Raw genomic sequence first — 22,186 nt, forward strand, 5'->3', positions numbered from 1 at the left:
TTCGTTCCGGAGGCAAATGTTAATGTTTCTGAACAACAATGTGCAACAGTTAAATGTGCATTTTAAAGTGAGGCATGGGGAGGGGCTCTACGCAGGTTTTGCCAGCACAGATAGTCTACGGTGCTTTGAGTGTGGGGATTTGAGGCATAAGAGCTTTGCGTGCCCACATAAAGGCCGTAGACAAGGTGAGGGTTCAAGCACCAGTGGGGGAAATCGAGGTCAACGTGCAGGGGGCCATGAGACGCAGGCAGCAGAGGCTAGTAATGGGCCTAGTAATGCGACAGATGGTAGTGTAGCTAAGGCTGGGCCGAGTCATGCTACAGATGGTGGTGTAGCTGAGGCTGGGTCTAGTCATGCTAGAGATGGTGGTGTAGATGAGGCTGGGTCTAGTCATGTTATGGATGGTTGTGTAGATGAGGCTGGGTGTAGTCATGTTATGGATGGTGGTGTAGATGAGGCTGGGCCTAGTCATGCTATAGGTGGTGGTGCAGATGAGGCTGGGTCTAGTCATGTTATGGATGGTGGTGTAAATGAGGCTGGGTCTAGTCGTGTTATGGATGGTGGTGTAGCTGAGACGGGGTCTAGTCATGTCATGGATGGTGGTGTAGATGAGGCTGGGACTGGTCAGGTTATGCTAGTGGATGAGGAGAGTATAGTGGGGAAGGGGAAGCGACTGGGGGGGTGGAGGAGGGTGTCAAGCGGAAGAGGAAAAAGGGGGAGAAGAAAGGAGGTGGGAGGGCAGAGGCTGGTGTGGTTAAAGGCACCAAGGAACCTTTGCCTGGTGCTGGGGGGGAGGTCCCGACTAGAGAGGAAGAGCAGGTGGTCAGGATGGGAGATGGAGACGAGGAGGAGGAAGGTGAGTCTGAGGAGGAAGATGATGAGGAGGATTTCTTTTCAGACTCCTCCTCAATGGGTCCAGAGCTGACAGCCAGTCAGTCAGAGGGGTCAAAGTACACGGTGAGGGAACTGTCAAGGTTCCTGAATGAGACTAAGGGGAAAAAGTTAATCTTGAGGCTTTTTTTTGCGATCCGGGAAAGTTTGTAAGATCAGTACAACATGCTATGAAAAATGAGGGGCATGGTGTCCTCTCACCCAGGAAACGGTTTAGGTTGAGGAAGTGGGTCACAACCGTGCATAAAAGTCTACCTTCAGACACTGTTTAGATGAAAGTTTTCTTTCTGGCACTGGGGCTTTGTCACGTGCGTTGAGTACAGGATTGGACCAAGGTGCAGCGTGGAATGCATACATGTTTATTCACTAAGTTCACACACGACAAAAGCAACGTAACATGAAGCTCACAATGGCTACACACAAACAAGCCAAACAAGAGTCAAGATCCCACAAAATAGGTAGGCAAAATGGCTACCTAAGTATGATCCCCAATCAGAGACAACGATCGACAGCTGCCTCTGATTGGGAACCACACCCGGCCAACATAGATCTAAACATACTAGATCTACACATAGATATTCACATTACATAGATACTCACACACTGACCAAACCAACTAGCGAACTCTATGTCAGGGCGTGACAGTACCCCCCCAAAGGTGCGGACTCCGGCCGCAAAACCTAACTTAACAGGGGAGGGTCCAGGTGGGCATCTAGCCTCGGTGGCGGCTCCGGCTCCGGGCGTGACGTCCTCTCCCTTACTGCCTCCCCGTTGCACCCCTGGTCCGGTCTGGAACTCGGTGCGATGCTTCCCCTCTCAGTCCTCCCACGATGCACCAAGCCCTGTCTGGACCCTGGTGTGGGAGACCCGACCCTGGAGAGGGGTTGACGTCTGGTTCTGGAGTGGAGCCGCTGACCGGAACTGAACTGGACCCCAGTGGAGCGGACTGCTCTGGCTCTGGACTGGAGCAGCTGACCGCACCACTGGTTTGGTGCGGGGTGCAGGTACGGGGCGTACCGGGCTGGCGACGCGCACCACTGGTTTGTTGCGGGGATCAGGTATGGGCCGTACCGGACTGGATACACGCACCACTGGGTTGGTGCGGGGAGCAGGCAAGGGGCGTACCGGGCTGGCGACACGCACCACTACTTTGGTGCGAGGAGCAGGTACGGGGCGTACCGGGCTGGTGACAGGCACCACTGGTTTGGTGCGGGGAGCAGGTTCGGGGCGTACCGGGCTGGCGACACGCACCACTGGTTTGGTGCGGGGAGCAGGTACGGGGCGTATCGGGCTGGCGACACGCACCACTGGTTTGTTGCGGGTAGCAGGTACGGGCCGTACCGGACTGGATACACGCACCACTGGGTTGGTGCGGGGAGCAGGTACGGGGCGTACCGGGCTGGCGACACGCACCACTAGTTTGGTGCGAGGAGCAGGTACGGGGCGTACCGGGCTGGATACACGCACCACTGGTTTGGTGCGGGGAGCAGGCATGGGGCGTACCGGACTGGATACACGCACCACTGGTTTGGTGCGGGGAGCAGGCACGGGGCGTACCGGGCTGGCGATACGCACCACTAGTTTGGTGCGAGGAGCAGGTACGGGGCGTACAGGGCTGGATACACGCACCACTGGTTTCTGTTCTATTTGAACCCTCCACTCCAAGCCAGGACAACTAAGAACATTGTGACCTCTGATGGACAGCCAGAGCCTTACACTCATCGACAGCTTCCACATAGGAGTGATTGGTTTCAACAGAGAGACGACGAACAAAGACAGACACGTAAATACATTTATGAATTATTCTCCGAATGGGCAGTGGTTAGGGTGCTAAGTATTCTGATTACTGTGAACGTAGTTTTACTGTGAACGTAGTTTCCAAATATATGTACGATGTTTGACTCTCTTTGTCCCTCTCTCCCTCCTTCTTTATCTACCCCTCCCTTTCCTTTGATAGCCAAGCAGTCATGCTGTTGTTAGTCCGCTAGGGACCTTTTACATTTTAGTCATTTAGCAGACGCTCTTATCCAGAGCGACTTACAGTTAGTGAATACATATATATATATTTTTTATACTGGCCCCCCATGGGAATCGAACTCACAACCCTGGCGTTGCAAACGCCATGCTCTATCAACTGAGCTACATCCCTGCCGGCCATTCCCTCCCCTACCCTGGACGACGCTGGGCCAATTGTGCGCCGCTCATGAGTCTCCCGGTCGCGGCCGGCTGCGACAGAGCCTGGATTCGAACCAGGATCTCTAGTGGCACAGTTAGCACTGCGATGCAGTGCGTTAGACCACTGCGCCACTCAGGAGTATTGTATTAAGTATGTATGTATTCTGTGTTATTATTTAGTTAGCTAGTTAGCTAGTTAGCTAGTAAATAAATAATTAAGCCAATTTGTGTATTGCTGACTCATAAGTAAGGTTGGGGTTCTGGATAAGAGCGTCTGCTAAATTACTAAAATGTAATGTAAATGATTAATAAGTGACTTATCGATCTATAACATATGTATCTTTTAGAGTTAAATTCGGGAGATGGTAAATCTATAAACAACTTATTTCGTGGTGCCCCAAATCCTAATGAGTTAATTGTTAATTTAATCGAGTGACAATGAAACATAGTTAGTTGATTCGATAAATAACAGTCATCATATTAATCAAAGTCACGACATCAGGTTGTGGATTCTCTCAGAAAAAGCAAAATGAGGGCAGCAGCCTTCGTATTCTGGAAATGGAGGAATTCCTCTCTAATGTTGCTTTTTTGGCTGACATATTGTGTCACTTAAATGGGTTAAATCTGCAGTTACAAGGAAGAGGGACAACAGTCGTGGACATGGTGGAAAAACTTGAGGCCTTTACTAGGAAGCTTGAGTTGTTCAATTTGGACTTCAGCACACTGAAACGACAGGCAGAGGGACCAGGCCGCAGCATTGTCACAGAGGTGATGGAAGATTTCATCAAGCAGCTGAGGGACAACTTCTCCACCAGATTTAAAGACTACAGCATGCCCAAGGATATCATTGCGTTTGTACGTGATCCTTTCACAGTCCGCCCAGGTGGAGAATTCTCCTCTCTTGCTAAGAAAACGATACCCCTCGCTGGAGGACGCCGCAATTCAAACTGAGCTGATTGAATTCCAGACGTCGAGCCAAATCAGGGATGCGCTCCTTGTGTGCGTTTTGGGTGGCATGTTCAGAGGAATACAGCACAATAAAGAAACTTGCATTTTATGTGCTAACAATGTTTGGATCGACTTACACCTGTGAGTCCTCCTTTTCCTCTATGAACGCAATCAAGACTCACGACAGGAACCGGCTTTCACGTAAGTCAGTCGAGGACTGCCTGCGCATCAAAATCACATCCCTCTCAACCGACATCCACAAGAGGGGAAATGCTACTTTTCCCATTAAGGAAGTAACTTAGTATTTAATAAATAGTCATAAAGGCTGCTAACATTGTGATTATTATTATTATTAGTGCTTATCCAGGGCTATTTTAGGTCTCATTACAGTATTTTCTGTATATTTTGTTGTTACAGGAGCAGGTTATCCCGAGACTCCCGATACAGACATTCAGACATCGCCGTTTTTTTCTTTAAATTATTGTTTTATGTAGGGTGCTACCTTTTTGGCCAGTAGCAATTGTAAGTAGGTCTAATAAATAAAAAATCCCACTTCTATTAGGCCATTTATTTTCTTCTTGTGAAAGATGCTGTTAAGCCACATAGCCTACCTCAGCCAGTTAAGTTATTGTATATGGGCCGTGGCTCGGAAGAAATAGACTCCAATTAAGCCCTCTTGTTGTTTGTAAAGTCAAATTAAAATGAAGATTATTGTTGAAATGAATTACTCGACTGGTGTAGTTTTTCTCCATCTGTTGCTGGGCGCCACTTGCATAACAAGTTAGCTATATTTTCAGCACCATGCGCCTCCTACTGATTGCACTGCAGTTGCAGCTTTACATTTCAGCACCACAAATGGCCCACTGCCTGCTTTGTTAGTTGACTGTCTCCTGCAAACTCACTCCTCATTAATTAAAATGTAACTTTTGCATTATTTAGGTATGGTCACTTCCTTCTTGGGACATTGCATTTGGTACTTTTTGCATCTCAGGTCCAAGATTATGATTATTGTTTTAATGAAAGAAATATTCATAATTAATGTGGGGGGCTTTGGGGAACCAAATAATATTGCTGGCGGGCCAGATTGGGCACGCGGGCCACCAGTTGGGGAACCCTGATATACAGTGTTGTAATGATGTGCAAATAGTTAAAGTTAAAAGATAAATACAAAACTTTACAAGGGAAATTAAATAAACATAAATATAGGTTGTATTTACAATGGTGTTTGTTCTTCACTGGTTGCCTTAATCTTGCTGCTGTGAAGGCACACTGTGGTATTTCACCCAATAGATATGGGAGTTTACCAAAATTGGATTTGTTTTCGAATTCTTTGTGGTTCTGTGTAATCTGAGGGAAATATGTGTCTCTAATATGGTCATACATTTGGCAGGAGTTTAGGAAATGCAGCTCAGTTTCCACCTCATTTTGTGGGCAGTATGCACATAGCCTGTCTTCTCTTGAGAGAAAGGTCGCCGTAGGCAGACCTGGCAAGGCTATGCTCACTGAGTCTGCACATAGTCAAAACGTTCCTTAATTTTGGGTCAGTCACAGTGGTCAGGTATTTTGCCACTGTGTACTCTCTGTTTAGGGCCAAATATCATTCTAGTTTGCGCTGCTTTTTTTGTTAATTCTCTCCAATGTGTCAAGTAATTCTCTTTTTGTTTTCTCATGATTTGGTTGGGTCTAATTGTGTTGCTGTCCTGGGGCTCTGTGAGGTCTGTTTGTGTTCGTGGGGTATGTCTCTCTCTCCAAATATCAGTTCAAACAGCCAACTCTTTCATAGTGTTTCACTCCATCATTCCGTTTTTGTCGTAGGGGAGTTATCCATGCATAGGGGAAAGTACACTCAAAAAACAGATCAAACGCAAACCAGATTCCCACACAAACGCAAACCATGTTGGTAGCACACAACAACTGGAGTAACATGGACAATTTAGTCAGAGCCACAATGCAGAAGCAAGTTGCATCAGAGCTCAATGAAAAACCACTACAAACAGGGAGGATGGTATATAGAATAGTAGTATATGAAGTGCAAATGTTATGCAATGTCCCAAGCAACGACTTTCCCTGGTATTTTCAGGTTTGTCTCCCTTGTCTTTCCTCCATTTGTGACATGGGCCAATCAGAGTTTGCCTATTAGCTGCTTCAAGGGGGGCAACTGAACTAGAGGATCATGGGTAATATGTAGTGTTGTTTAGTCATGGTGGTGGCATGCCTGTTTGAGTCAATCAACTAGCTCCACAGTGACATCATCATCCCATGTCTTCATGATGACCCATCAGTGATGGCTGGCTGCCTCTGGCGCTGTGTGTGTCACGCTTTAACCCCCTGGTGGCCAGACTAATGTACTACACTGACAAAGAGCTGGAGGCGACTGAGGAACAGTGTAGTGGTGGCATGTACTTATGGACTGTGCTCAGGGACACATGCACATACTCATATGTACACACACATGCACAGGCAGACACACACACAGATGCACCACACACAGCATGCACGAACACGCACAGTATGTGAGCAGGTGGATGTGTGAGAGAGAAGAGGAGTGGGAGATATAGGGAGGGAGGGAAGTAGGAAGAGGAAGAGATGGAGGAAGGGAGGGAGGGAGGAAAGTAGGAAGATATGGAGGGAGGGAGGGAGGGAGGGAGGGAGGGAGGGAGGGAGGGAGGGAGGGAGGGAGGGAGGGAGGAAAGTAGGAAGAGATGGAAAAAGGGAGGGAGGGAGGGAGGGAGGGAGGGAGGGAGGGAGAACTGCTGCTGTCTGTCTGGAAATCATTCAGGCGGGAAGGCAGATGTTCCAGATGTCTCTCATGTAGCTGTAACACAAGCAGAAACACACACACAGTCTGGGCGGAGAGGTCCACAGGGTGAATTGTGGATTGTTGTTTTTCTTCTAATTTAGCCAACACAAGTTCAAATGGGTCGAATCAAACAGGGCAGCTAATTGCTCTGATTAGAACATGAAGCCCACAAACAGATGGGAAAGGTCAATGCACCACTACGCCACAAGCATTCCAATCCAACGGCTTAGTGACGTTTCCTCTACGGCTGGAAGAGTTTCTGTGAATCACTGTTCCACTCATTGAGATGCTGTTGGATTGTATTGTAAATCACTGAGAATATCACTTCCCTCTGACACACCCCATGTGCATACAAACACATGCGCTGCAGTCATCCTAATCATGGCCAATAAGCCTCAAGAAAAAACATCCAACAGTACAGAAATCATTTATGTAGTCTAGCATAGATCTGTACTCATTTTAATCCAAAGGTTTCATGGTTATGATTTGAAAATTACATTTGAAAATGCAGTTACAGCTTCAGAATGAGATTATGCCACCAGGTTGGTGTAAGATAATTGAGTTAAAGACACAGGATATTCCTGAGATTCTCTAAATGAGTTTATAGCTATAGAATCAGTCCGTTGTCTGTAGTATTTACTAACTGTAAGTCGCTCTGGATAAGAGTGTCTGCTAAATGACTAAAATGTAAATGTAAATGTATTTCTGTACCTGATGCTGCTGCAGACTCTAATGTGGTTCCTGTGGTTGGTCTCCCCCTCTGCAGGTGGCTGAAGGTAGTGCTGTGCAGCCACATGCGCTATCTATGGATGGTGCTCATGGCCCTCACTGTGCTCTGTGTGGCCATACAGATCCTAGGAGTCGTCTGGCAATCCAGGTGAGTCTGGTGCTACTGTACATACAGATGTAGGATCTTTATTTAAAATCACCCAGTTGCAGGGGAACTTTCCTGCAATGTAGGAAATGTAAAACTTGTAGTCTATTTGTAATTTCCATTTAGACATTATAGGCTTGATTTTACAAAAATGTCCATTAATTATAATCCACTTAATAATTCACATTTTCTGTTGCTACAGGATCATTTTCCTGCTGTAGCAAACTGGCTCAAATTAAGATCCTACATCTGTAGCTATTAGGTCAGATCTTCATACTACATGGATTGATATTACTGGCAGTGAAACCAGAGAGGAAGAGGTGAAGCGAGAGGATTTCTCTTTTTTTTTATGGAGGTCTATGAGAGAATGTCGAATTGCGTGAGGCTTATTTGATCTAATATACGCTTTGCAACGTTTAGTCTGTTACAAATGTACTGATATAAGTGGATGCACGTGGAATTCCGGCAACTTTGAGAAAAACGACTGTTGTTCACACGCATATCTGCCCTCTCATTGGCAAGAATGGTCCCACCTGATCGCGCCTGCTTTCAATCATTGAGGACATGTATTTCATTGAGTGTCGGCTAACTTATCAATATAATAGATACTATTTGATGAAACTAACAAGCTTTTACATTCCACTTCTCTGTTCTGGATAATTGTTTTGTTTTGAAACAGGCTGACAGTGATTGGCTAACTGTAATCTAACACTCTGTTTGGTTTCAGGAACGATAAGATGTTAAGCGAGAAGCTCCTGAATGTGCAATTCACCATCAAGATCCAGAGAACGCTCCCGACGGAGCAGAGGGACTGGGTACGCTTGCGCTCTTCGCACACCCCTGTCGTAGAAGAGGAAGTGAGGTCACAGGAGGAAGGAGCTCCTAAACAACGGGCCAAAGGGAACCAGAAGGCAGCAGAACATCAACATGGCATAGATGAGACAGGGGTGGAGAGGAGAGTCCAGGAGCATCACCAACACCTACAGCTCTCAAACACTGTCAATAAGGTCAAATACTCTAGGAAAGAGGCAAGGGGGAAAGTTTCAGCAGTAAAGGCAACCCTGCCCAAAGTTACACTGGGTAATGATAAGTTGCATTTGGGGGTTCCTGGGTCTGTGGTTCTCCAGCTGGGCCACCCAGCTATCAGAGCAGTATCCACCCTGCCTCACAAACCTCCCCAGCTCCCCTCAACCAATCAGCTGAAGAGTAGAAACAGCCCTGCCACTTTAGGCACCAACTCTGTAGTTGCCGGGGTGATAAGCGATTTAAATCCGGAAGTCGCCACCGCCACCTGTCGGCCGAAGAACCATATCGTCTTTCTCAAGACGCACAAAACGGCCAGCAGCACCATCCTGAACATCTTATATCGCTATGGCGACAGCCGCAATCTGACCTTCGCCCTTCCGCTGAACAAGCACAGCCAGCTATTCTATCCCTTCTTCTTCGCCTCACACTTTGTGGAGGGAGTGAGGAGCCGCAGTGTCAAAGAGTTCCACATTATGTGCAACCACATGAGGTTCAGACCACCAGAGGTGAGTTCTATCGTCATAGCACAGGAGGTTGGTAGCACCTTAATTGGGGAGGACTGGCTTGTGGCAATGGTTGGAGCAGAATGGTATCAAATACATCAAACACATGGTTTCCATGTGTTTCGATGCCATTCCATTTGCTCTGTTCTGGCCATTATTATGAGCCGTCCTCCCCTCAGCAGCCTCCACTGCATTATAGGTAATATCGAAGTTCAGACTAACACAAGTTGAATTTTACTATCTTTTCCCCAGAAAAAATATGATTATTTTACCAATAATTGTTCAATTATGACACACCACCAAGGCATCACTAACACATTTTGTTCTTATTTTGGTATTTTCCCTTTGTCTCTCAGGTGAGGAAGGTGATGCCCAAGGACACGTTTTACTTCTCCATCCTGAAGAACCCCGTTGCGATGATGGAGTCCATCTTCACCTACTACAAGAGCATCCCCGCCTTCCACAAGGCCCACAGCCTGGACGACTTCCTTGACAATGGTTGGCGTGATTACAACACGTCCCTGCCCAACAACCATTACGCCCGTAACATCCTGACCTTTGACTTTGGCTTCGACAACAACGTCGCCACAGAGACGCCCGGAGACCTGGAGACGCGGGCCGCCACAGCCATTGGCGCCATTGAGCAGGACTTCCACCTCATCCTCATCTCAGAGTACTTTGACGAGTCCATGATCCTGCTCAAGCGCGCCCTCTGCTGGTCTCTGGATGACGTCGTCTCCTTCAAGTTGAACAGCAGGAGCGAGCGCGCACGTCACATGCTCTCCCCGCACACTGCCGACAAGATCAGAGCCTGGAACGGCCTTGACTGGCGGCTTTACCTGCACTTTAACTCCACCTTCTGGCGACACGTGGACACTACGGTGGGGCGTGAGGAGATGAGGCGGGAGGTGACTCGGCTGCAGGAGCGACGTGCCGAGCTAGCCAAAACCTGCCTGAAGGATGGTGGTGCAGTGGACCCGTCGCAGGTGAAGGACGCCGGGCTGAAGCCCTTCCAGTACGGGGCAGCCATAATCCAGGGCTACAACCTGAACCCTGGGCTGGACGGGCCCACCAAAACACGCTGTCAGAACCTGGTCACTCCTGAGCTGCAGTACACAGACACTCTCTACACCAAGCAGTTCCCTGAGCTTGCCGCCAGGCAGAGACAGGCCGCCAAACTGGCTGCCTCACAGCGTCAGCCTGGTCCAGCCAAGGTCAGCCCGAACAAAGCAGCCATGCCTGGGCCGGTGAGGGTGAGGGAGGCCCGACACAGTAGGACAGCCAGGAGTGGACCCAGAAACCCTAATGCTCAGAACCAAAATGACCTACCCCCAAGTGCCCTGTCTAAAATCACTGCAGCTAGAAGTGACAGAAACATGCCTTGATGGGGGGGCTCTTTCAACACAGACTATGGGACTAGTGGGATGATCCACAGGAGCTCATTGCTGCTAAGTACTGTTTTTTAAGCTGAACAGCCAATGGCTATGTTTTGTCTGTGCAGTGAGGACGTTTCGCTGCACATTATGCTTACTCTGGCTGGCTGCAGTGCATAGGACCAGTTGACTGACTTTGGCTGCACTAGGATAAGCTCTAGTGTTTCTACCCAACGATGCTGGACCTGTGTGGGTGGAGGGGATGGAGTTGGGGGAGGAAGAGGAGGAAGAGTAGGAAGGAGAGGGAGAGTGCACCTGGGGTGACTATCCTGCCTTGACTGGTTAGACTGGAAGTAGCCTTCGTGGCACACATCTCCTAAACCCTCTCATCTAATCTCTCCCCTTGATCTTGTCACACACACTGAGGTTTAGAATTTGAACCCTTGGGGTGTACTATAGTTTCAATGGGACATACTTGGTCCCATTGATTAAATTGATTGGGGTTGGGTAAGGCCTGTAGTACAGTCTGTCTGCTAACACCAAAAGACAAGCAATACCTCCACTTTACCGTATGTGCTCTCATTTAGACAGGAAATATCTCAGGACTCATTTCTCTGAGTTGATCTAAACTTTACTCAGAGATAAGGTGGCTCAATTTGGAGGTGAATAAAATACATGATGCTATGGTAAACATGTAGACATCAGAGGAGGCTGGTGGGAGGAGAACGGGCTCCTTGTAATGGCTGGAATGGAATCAATGAAATGGTACCGAATACATCAAACACATGGAAACAGCGTGTTTGACTCCGTTGCGTTGATTCAATTCCAGCCATTAGAATGAGCCCGTTCTCCTATAGCTCCTCCCACCAGCCTCCTCTGATAAACCCATTTCCCTTAAACATCTTCTTCAAGATGTAATAACAGAAATACCGTTACAGAATGTTTAACTCAAGAGCACATCTCAGCTCTTTCGATACCACCTAAAGAGAGCCAGAGCTTCTAACATTCTGTAATAATAGATTTGTACATAAACTCTCATGCAGATAGCAGAAAGTTCCTAGAATTTCCTCATCCTTTTAGGTTTGTAACAGAGAGATTCAGTTACTAAAGGTAATTCAGTAACTGAGCGATTCAGTTACTAAAGGTAATTCGGTAACAGAGCGATTCAGTTACTAAAGGTAATTCGGTAACAGAGAGATTCAGTTACTAAAGGTAATTCAGTAACTGAAAGACATTCAGTAGGCCACTGTGGAAAAAGATTCAGTTACCAAGACGTAGCAATGGAGCTCTCGATTCTCACTGAGATGGGAAACACATTCAAATATTATATTTCTTAGAAGACCAAATGATTAGTCTCTTTAAATTAAAGTGTGCTTTTAAATCATACTGCGCTTTAGTGTAAATATACAGTACCAGTCAAAGGATTGGACACACGTACTCATTCCAGGGTTTTTCTTTATTTGTATTATTTTCTACATTGTAGAATAATAGTGAAGACATCAAAACTATGAAATAACACATATGGAATCATGTAGTAACCAAAAAAAGGTGTTAAACAAATCCAAATATATTTTATATTTGAGATTCTTCAAAGTAGCCACCCTTTGCCTTGATGACAGCTTTGCACATTGTCCTGTTGAAAAACAATTGATAGTCCCACTAAGCGCAAACCAGATGGGATGGAGTATCGCTGCAGAATGCTGTGGTAGCCATGCTGGTTAAGTGTGCCTTGAATTCTAAATAAATCACAGACAGTGTCACCAGCAAAGCACCTCCACACCTCCTCCTCCATGCTTCATGGTGGGAACCACACATGTGGAGATCATCCGTTCACCTACTCTGCCTCTCACAAAGACACGGTGGTTGGAACCAAAAATCTCAAATTTGGACTCATCAGACCAAAGGACAGATTTCCACCACCGTGGTTTCTTTGCAGCAATTCCACCATGAATGCCTGATTCACGCAGTCTCCTCTGAACAGTTAATGTTGAGATGTGTTATTTAATAGTTTGGGTCTTCACTATTATTCTACAATGTAGAAAATAGTAAAAATAAAGAAAAACCCTTGAATGAGTAGGTGTGCTCAAACTTTTGACTGGTACTGTATATGATTTGTAAAGAATTGATCGTAAAATGGAAATGTAGATTTTGTATTTAGAGATGATTTTGTGATGTGAGAGTACTTACATCACAATACTTTAAAATGGTCTGGTATGTACGATTATTTTTCTCATTGTTGTGAGCAGTGATGTTGCCACTTACTCCATAAGCACAGATTAAACAATTGAAATTGTCAAAAAAAAAGGCTGCTGTATTATAACTGGTTCTTACTTTTGTGTCTGTTTCCACTTTGGTACGATAAAACAATTTACCCTGCGCAGCGGAGCTATATTTAGTTTGGTCTTTGGTAAGAGTTGCTGTACAGTGGAGTTGTAGTTTGCAGATCAGACAACAGGTGGCAGCCTCGTCTTGATAATTTTCCTCTCAGCTTTGCTCAATGACAACTACATGATGGAGAATAGACTCCTTTGCTAACGTACTATTCTCTCTCTCTCCAATCGCATGTATAAACCCTGGATGACTGACGGGGGTGCTGTATTGAAGCGATCGTGCAGACATTTTGGTACTCCTCCATTGTAATAAAGATTTTGGAAGCTATAGAAATGCATTTATTAATGCCTACGTTCGGGTTTTTACAAGTATATTATTCTATTACAGACACCTTAATGCATACTTTTAAATTGTTTTATGTGAACTGAACATAAACATTTTAAATTATAAAAATGTATTCCTTAAAGTATACATTTTTAGAGAGTACTAATGGTACTGTCCCCACTACAACAAATAAATACTTAAATACATGAAATTATGTCCTTGAAACGTTTAATTGAAATACTGTAGAATTCCATTCATTCCTATGGAGGACTGCTCCTACTAGGGAGTGCAAATATGGCGGCAGGTGGCTTCATAGCATCAGCAATCCAGGGTTATATATATATATATATATATATATATATATATATATATATATATATATATATATATATACATACATACATACAATTCTCTCTCTCTTGCTCCCTCTCTCATCAGTTTTTCAGACAATAGTTATATTTCTTCTGTAGAACAACATCTCCACCTAGTGTTCATTATTAGTATGTGCCGAGGCCCAATCAGAATCTGTACAGGTACCTTATAGTTTTCTGCATGATCACAGAGAATATAATTTCCTTATTAAACAAGGTGGCTAACAACATACATGAGCATGCATGTGTCAATCTGTGACTTGTTTACACAAGAACATGAATGATGGGTGAACATGCATTTGTATCTGTGTGCGGTTGTTAGTAGGGTTGTGTGTGTGCTTTACGTGTGCTTATGCAAATTACTTGAGTAGATTTATAACAGATTGTTTCTGTGTGTGTAAACATGCATGGCAGTAGGCAGGCCTAATCACCAAACCTTGTGGTGCAGGAATGGCTTGAGAGGACATGTTTAATATTTACTCATCAATCAAATCTGTTCTAAAAGGGTAGAGGCTTAAGCAAACAGAAACGCACAAAGCCAACGTCTGGCCTCGCATCTATCACACACCAACAGCAGGGTTTGACAAATAGCCTGTTTGGCGTTTAGGGGGAATATGTAAATGTATGTGCGGTCACACCTCAATGTGCGCATGAGTAACTGTTTTCAGGCGCTCCACTCACAAGCCTTGCTATCTCGAGCCAGCCATAAACTAACCTAGGCCTGCTGGAATACGGTATTGTTCATGACTATGTAGCTATTTAATTAGCAACAAATGAAACTAATTTGGTCGACACTACTGCATGAAACCTTTGATATGGACTGACAAAATGGACCACATTTACAAAGGTAAGGTTGTCAGCAAAATATGGCCTAATACATGTTGTAACATTTACATGTTTCATAGTTTGTTTTAATTATCGGTTCTTACCGTCTTCTGAGGTAGTCTCTACTTGGGATGTGTGAGGGTTATGAAGAACACTTCTACGAGGTGCGATGGTTTTTGCGTCACTGATTTGGACGAATCACGATTTCACTGGGGAGCACCTGGCATCTTGTCAATTTCGGAAGGGGTGCGGTTAATTTGGCGATAGTCGGCCCTAGATCTGGGGAAACTTCACCCCGGAGCTATCCTAGCCTTGCCCTATTGCATCACCAGCACCTACACCCCCAAGGAAAAGCTTGGTAACACATTAAACCGCGTTTAGGTGGCCATTTACCGCAATGATGTTACGTGTAGTAGTGCGAACCAGTTTAAACCAAGATGCCATTCGTCCACTTGAAATTAAAACTCAATGCCTCATTTAGATTATAAGTGACACCAATTACCATGTTGTTTTCCTGGTCGACATATTTGGTGTCACTTATAATCTAAATGAGGCGTTGAGTTTTAATTTCAAGAGGACGAATGGCATCTTGGTTTAAACTGGTTCCTTTGATGCAGACAATACTATAGAGAGAGGAGAGCTTGGAAATGTTGGACATCCCAAGGTAAAGGCAAGAAGAAAAGCCCCTCACAACTGTTATTGCAGCAAATGAAACATGTCTGACATAATTTAATATATACTAAAACATGACAAGTATGGTGGTACAAAACAAAAATTTTCTGTCATGTTCTTTTTCCTTTTCTAATGTTCTGCTCCTATAAAAGTATAGAACCTATCAACCAGTCAGAGGAAAATCACCATCTACCTGTTTGTGTGCGGTGTGTGTGTGGTTTTACTGCTGGACCAGGATCAGATTTGAAGCTGTTCCAAGGTCAGGCTTGGCTGCATCCTCCCATTTGTCCGGCACTGCTCTGCCCTACTCTGTTATGTTCTCTTAACAGCCTGCTAGCCCTGCGCTATTCCCTCAGTCTCATGCCAGTCAGACAACCTCACTCCAGATATCACTCATATTAATGTGAACCAATGTCTTCCTGATACTGTGTGCTCTAACGAGTGTGTGTGTGTGTGTGTGTGTGCGTGTGTCCATCCACAGAGACTTCAGAAGTTTCGCCGAGCGGTTCTCGCTGTGCAGTTTATCTGTAACATGATACAAATTTACAAGCAAGTATCGCTACCGTACCACCCGGCATACACACACACTGTTTCTCAAACACTATTTTTTACCACTTTGGTATTGCAGTGCATCAGACCCATTCACTGTGTGAAGTGCCTCAAGTTTCTGGTGAACGTGGTATAGTTTATCCAGTTGCTGGTTGGTACACACAGCCATGGTCTCTGTGGGGTTGGACTGCGGTGGATTGATATCAGACAGCTCTCTCTCTAATCTGTGTTTGCTAACCAGGATTTCCTGACCAGATTAACACATTCACGCCTCATTGCCCACGTTAAAGCCGTTCCGCCCATGGCTGTGCCTCATTGAACCTCACTGCGCCCCCTCCATCCATCCATCCTTCTCTCCATCCATCCATCCATCCATCCATCCATCACTCTCTCCATCCATCCATCCCTCTCTCCATCAGTTTGGGCCCAGCCTAGTTGGAGATGGTAGCTATCTCCAGTGTTGGACCTGAGATATGATACACTGAGCTGGCTTGTGTCCGGAATGACTGTGTCAGTATGTGAGCAGGTGGATGTGTGAGAGAGAAGATAGGAAGAGTGGGAGTGATAGGCAGGCAGGCAGGGAGGGAGAACTGCTGCTGTCTGTCTGGAAATCGTTGAAGAGGGAAGGCAGATGTGTTTTTTAAACTGGCCTCAGTGGGCTGGTATGAGAGGTGTGTGTGTATTCGTAAGCCAAAAGTATTTTTGAATGAGTTCTGACTACATTCTGTTAGGCCTACTGCTGCTAGGTAGCTCTCTCTCTGCTCTCTCCCTCCCCTCTGTCTGTCCTTGATTGCAGGAGTGAAGTCTGGTGTGCGGGAGTCAGGGTTCCAGCTGCAGCTCATTCACCATAATCACCTCAGCCTTTAAGACCCGGTCTAACTTACCACTCATCGTCAGATCATAGTCAAGACGACCATATATTTGGAACCTGACTCCTGCCTCCGCTTCACTCCTGCCACCACCATCCTGCTCTCCACTACCGGACCTCTCTTTTGGACTCACCACGGACACTAGGACATTACGGTACCACACCTGCCCTGACCTGGATCTGTTACCCTCCCTGTAACCTGGACTTGCTCTTCCCCTATTATTGGAAACCTGGACTATTGAACATTTTAAATAAACCTGTTAAACCTTCTCTGGCTTGGTGTACTTGTCTGCATTTGGGTTCTAATACTGGTAAATCATAACAGTATGATCTGACCATCATGAACCCAGCAGACAGTAGCTTGATACCACCCGGAGTGCACTCAAATTTGGACTGCCATAGCCAATCAGGGCATTTTACTTGGCCAACATGATACCCTGTTTAAGACGATTGCTGAGGACAGTCAGGTGCTGCTTAATCAGGTTCAATTACTCACCAATCAAGTGTCTGCCCTTACTACCCCTTCAGCCCAGATCAGAGAGCCTTTTGTTCCTGCTCCAGAGCGCTATGACGGGAACATGGGAACCTGTGGCGATTTTTTGACTCAATGCTCGTTAGTGTTTGAACAACAGCCCCTCACCTACGCCTCAGAAAGAGCCCGTATTGCCTACCTTATCAACTCTACTAGCGGTTCCGCTCGTGCCTGGGGATCCGCGGTCTGGGAGAGTCAGTCAGACATTTGCAACGCTTACGTTGCCTTCACCACTGAGATGAGGAAGGTTTTTGACCACCCCGTACGAGGCAAGGAGGCTGCGAAACGGTTGTTTTCTCTTCGGCAGGGGGCTCGCAGTGTGGCGGAGATGGCAGTGGAGTTTCGGACTTTAGCAGCAGTGAGTGGTTGGAATGACGAGGCATTACAAGGAGTGTTCATCAATGCTTTGTCTGAGACTTTAAAAGATGAATTGGTGTCATATGATGAATCGCCTACGCTGGATAATCTTATTTCACTCACCATCAGGTTGGATAATCGGATTCGGGAGCGCCGCCCGGGAGAGGAGTGTTAGTTCCAAGCAACCTGTCTGTCATCAACAAACTCCTCCCCGCATCTTCCCTACGGAGAAAGCCGTGTCTTCCCGAGTCGATACGAGGAGCACTGAACCCGAAGCCATGGAGGTGGGTCGTGCACGGTTGTCCTCAGAGGAGCGTGCACGTCGCATTCAGGCTCGGGTCTGCCTGTATTGTGGAGAAGCTGGTCATTTCGTTCCTTCCTGCCCAGTTCGTCCGGGGAAAAGGGCCGGCTCATCATTAATGGGAGAAGTTTTGGTGAGCCGAGCAGCGGATTCTTCCTCTTCTCCCCGCATTCTGCTCCAGGCATCCCTCCAGTGGCAGTTCCAGAATCTCTCTGTTAGTGCGCTGATTGACTCTGGTGCAGACGAAAGCTTTTTGGATAGAGAGTGGGCTCAACAAATGGATTTGGAGACTGTTCCTATGGACTGTCCGCTGCAGGCTAAGGGTCTGAATGGACAATTGTTGACCCATATTACCCATCAGACTGTTCCTGTTTGTCTTAGAGTGTCGGGAAATCATCAGGAGAACATTCAATTCCATATTATCGACTGCCCACAGACCCCTCTGGTCCTTGGTATCCCCTGGCTCATAAGACACAATCCACACATTGATTGGGTGACAGGTAGAATTGTTTCATGGAGCACATTTTGTCATGTGAATTGTTTATGTTCTGCTCTGACTCCTGCCAGTACTGTGCCTCGACCTCCACTGGAGTCCATGGATCTTTCTAATGTTCCTGACGTGTATCATGACCTGGCATCCGTTTTCTGCAAACACAGAGCTACTTCTCTTCCTCCTCACCGGCCTTACGACTGTGCCATTGACCTCCAGCCAGGAGCCCCGTTCCCCAGCAGTCGCCTGTACAATCTCTCCCGGCCGGAGACGGAGGCTATGGAGAACTACATTCGGGACTCCTTGGCGGCAGGTATTATGCGTCCTTCCTCGTCACCTGTAGGAGCGGGATTCTTTTTTGTTGCTAAGAAGGATAAGACCCTCAGACCCTGTATTGATTACCGTGGACTTAACAACATCACCATTAAGAACAAGTATTCTCTGCCTTTGATTAATTCTGCTTTTCCCCTCCTTCATGGTGCTACCATCTTTACGAAACTGGATCTACGAAATGCGTATCACCTGGTGCGCATTCGTAAAGGTGATGAATGGAAGACTGCCTTCAACACACCCTTGGGACATTTTGAGTATCTGGTTATGCCTTTTGGGTTGTCTAATGCCCCTGCTGTTTTTCAGGCACTAGTCAATGATGTCCTTCGGGACATGTTGAATCGGTTTGTTTTTGTCTATCTGGATGATATCTTGATTTTCTCAGAGTCCTCCCAGGAACATGAACTGCATGTGCGCCAGGTGTTGCAAAGGTTGTTGGAGAACAAACTGTTTGTGAAGATGGAGAAATGTGAATTTCATGTGTCTGAGACCTCTTTTTGGGTTACATCATCGCTCAGGGGGAGTTGCGGATGGACCCAGCTAAGATCTCTGCTGTCACGGACTGGCCAGCCCCCTCTACCCGCAAACAACTTCAACGATTTCTGGGGTTTGCGAACTTCTATAGGAGGTTCATCAAGGACTACAGCCGCATTGCGGCGCCACTCACCGCTCTCACCTCCATCTCACGACCGTTCGCTTGGAATGAAGGGGCCGAATCAGCGTTCGAAGAACTGAAACATCGCTTCGCCTCGGCTCCCATTCTGATGCAGCCGGACCCCGACCGCCAGTTTGTCGTGGAGGTGGATGCATCCGACACTGGGGTAGGTGCGGTGTTGTCACAGCGTTCTCCTGAAGATAACAAACTGCATCCCTGTGCTTTTCTCTCAAGGAAACTTTCTCAGGCAGAGAGGAATTATGATGTTGGCAATCGTGAACTGCTCGCCGTTAAGCTGGCTCTCGAGGAGTGGCGACATTGGTTGGAGGGGGCGGAACAACCCTTCATCGTTTGGACGGATCATAAGAATCTGGCTTACCTCCAGTCAGCGAAGCAGCTCAACCCCCGTCAAGCCAGGTGGGCACTATTTTTTGGGAGATTCAATTTTTCTCTGTCTTACCGTCCTGGGTCACGCAACGTCAAGCCTGACGCCCTGTCTCGTGTTCATTCGGCTGTTGATACTGGTAGTAACCCTGAACCCATTTTGCCTCCTACCTGCAGTATTGCGGTCGTCACATGTGACATCGAGGGGATTGTTAGACAGGCTCAACATCATCAAGCTGACCCTGGGAGGGGTCCTCCTAACCGGATGTTTGTCCCTGAGTCTGCTCGCTCCCAGGTACTTCAGTGGGCTCACTCGTCTCCCCCTTACCTGTCACCCTGGAGTTTCGCGGACCCTTGACTTTGTGCGACGGAAGTTCTGGTGGGCCACGATGGAGGCGGACACTCGAGCCTTCATTGCTGCTTGTACGGTATGTGCACGAAGTAAGAACTCCACCCAGGCCAGCGCTGGTCATCTACGACCTCTACCTATACCCAGCCGGCCCTGGTCGCATATCGCTATGGATTTTGTCACTGGACTTCCCCCTCGTCTGGAAAGACTGTAATTCTTACGGTGATTGATCGTTTTTCTAAGTTCGCTCATTTTTTGGCCCTACCTAAACTGCCCACTGCCAGAGAGACGGCTGATATTTTGGTTGAACATGTGTTCCGCTCTCATGGTCTACCCACGGATATTGTCTCTGACAGGGGTCCCCAGTTTGTCTCCCAGGTGTGGAAAGCTTTCTGTAAAGCTTTGGGCATTACATCCAGCCTGTCCTCTGGATATCACCCCCAGACCAACGGGCAAGCCGAGAGAGCGAACCAGGAGATGGAGACCGCTCTTCGCTGTGTCACAGGGTCTAACCCTGGGTCATGGAGCTCCATGCTCCCCTGGGTGGAATATGCTCATAACACCTTGACTAACGCTTCCTCTGGTTTGTCTCCTTTTCTGTGTGCTCTGGGTTATCAACCTCCCCTGTTCCCTTCTCAAGAGAGGGAACTGGCGGTACCCTCGGTGCAGTCCCACATGCGCCGCTGCTTCAAGGTCTGGAGGAAGGCCAGGGTAGCTCTGTCCCGAGCTTCGGCGTACATGCAGAGGCAAGCCAACCGTCACCGGTCCCAGGCTCCCGGTTACTCTCCTGGTCAAGAGGTATGGCTGAAGTCACGGGACCTTCCATTGAAGGTGGAGTCTAAGAAGATGGCGCCTCGTTTTATAGGACCGTTCAAGATACTGTCTATTGTTAACCCCTGCGCGGTTAAGCTACAGCTTCCTGCCTCCCTACGGGTTCATTCCACCTTTCATGTTTCCCAGATTAAGCCTGTGTCGGTTAGCCCTCTGTGCCCGCCCTCTCGTCCCCCTCCTCCGCCCAGGATCGTGGGTGGGGGTCCGGTCTACACTGTCCGGCGACTTCTGGATGTTCGCCGCCGGGGTCGTGGGTTTCCAGTACCTGGTGGATTGGGAGGGTTATGGTCCTGAGGAACGTTCCTGGGTGCCCAGGAGCTTCATTGTGGATCCTGCTCTGGTCCGAGAGTTTCATAGGTTACATCCCGATAAACCCCGTCGGCCGCCAGGTGGCGTCCGTAGAGGGGGGTACTGTTAGGCCTACTGCTGCTAGGTAGCTCTCTCTCTGCTCTCTCCCTCCCCTCTGTCTGTCCTTGATTGCAGGAGTGAAGTCTGGTGTGCGGGAGTCAGGGTTCCAGCTGCAGCTCATTCACCATAATCACCTCAGCCTTTAAGACCCGGTCTAACTTACCACTCATCGTCAGATCATAGTCAAGACGACCATATATTTGGAACCTGACTCCTGCCTCCGCTTCACTCCTGCCACCACCATCCTGCTCTCCACTACCGGACCTCTCTTTTGGACTCACCACGGACACTAGGACATTACGGTACCACACCTGCCCTGACCTGGATCTGTTACCCTCCCTGTAACCTGGACTTGCTCTTCCCCTATTATTGGAAACCTGGACTATTGAACATTTTAAATAAACCTGTTAAACCTTCTCTGGCTTGGTGTACTTGTCTGCATTTGGGTTCTAATACTGGTAAATCATAACACATTCGAGCTAAATGGTTGCAGAGCAGAATACATATTATGTGTATGTGTAAAACACATTGTGATAAACGTATCTACAGCAACATATTGCTGTGTGTATTCCTGTGTCCAGTTTTGGTCCTGGTCGAGTCATCATTCATCAGGGCCATGTCCCTCAGATCCTGCAAGGTCTGGCCATGGTCTCTAAGAGGTATGTGGACCAGCACACAGGAGAGATCAGCCACAAGACTGCTGCCTTCCTCAAGACTGGCAGGAGCTTCAGGGTCAGTTTTACTATCACTTTGACATATGTACCTCTTTACATTGACCCAAAATACACAGCAAAACTATTTTTATAACCTTATAATAAACGTTATTATAACCTTATTGTACTGTTATTGTAACCTGACTGGAATGGTTCCAGGAGGTGGCCATTTTGAATGGTGCAAGAAGGAATGCCACGGTGGTCTGTCACAACACTGTCTCCCTGCTGGCGGTGTCTCGCCAGGTGAGTCTCACACTGTTTCACTCCTGTCTCACCCCTGTCTCACCAACTGAATGAATGTATCAC

The 22,186-nt window shown here is 47.1% G+C and overlaps 1 protein-coding gene across 1 annotated transcript in view; it reads left to right on the forward strand.

Moving 5' to 3' along the window:
- Positions 1–12,058, forward strand: part of LOC121566911 (galactose-3-O-sulfotransferase 2-like) — a 29,658-nt gene extending 17,600 nt beyond the window's left edge. The window contains exons 2-4 of the mRNA XM_041876824.2: positions 7,581–7,691; positions 8,416–9,220; positions 9,574–12,058. Coding sequence (XP_041732758.1) covers positions 7,581–7,691; positions 8,416–9,220; positions 9,574–10,602 — 1,945 coding nt within the window. The 3' untranslated portion in view covers positions 10,603–12,058. The remainder of the gene's footprint in view (positions 1–7,580; positions 7,692–8,415; positions 9,221–9,573) is intronic.
- Positions 12,059–22,186: the final 10,128 nt, after the last annotated feature.

The sequence above is a fragment of the Coregonus clupeaformis genome, chromosome 5 (genome assembly GCF_020615455.1).
Source record: "Coregonus clupeaformis isolate EN_2021a chromosome 5, ASM2061545v1, whole genome shotgun sequence".
Taxonomy (NCBI): domain Eukaryota; kingdom Metazoa; phylum Chordata; class Actinopteri; order Salmoniformes; family Salmonidae; genus Coregonus; species Coregonus clupeaformis.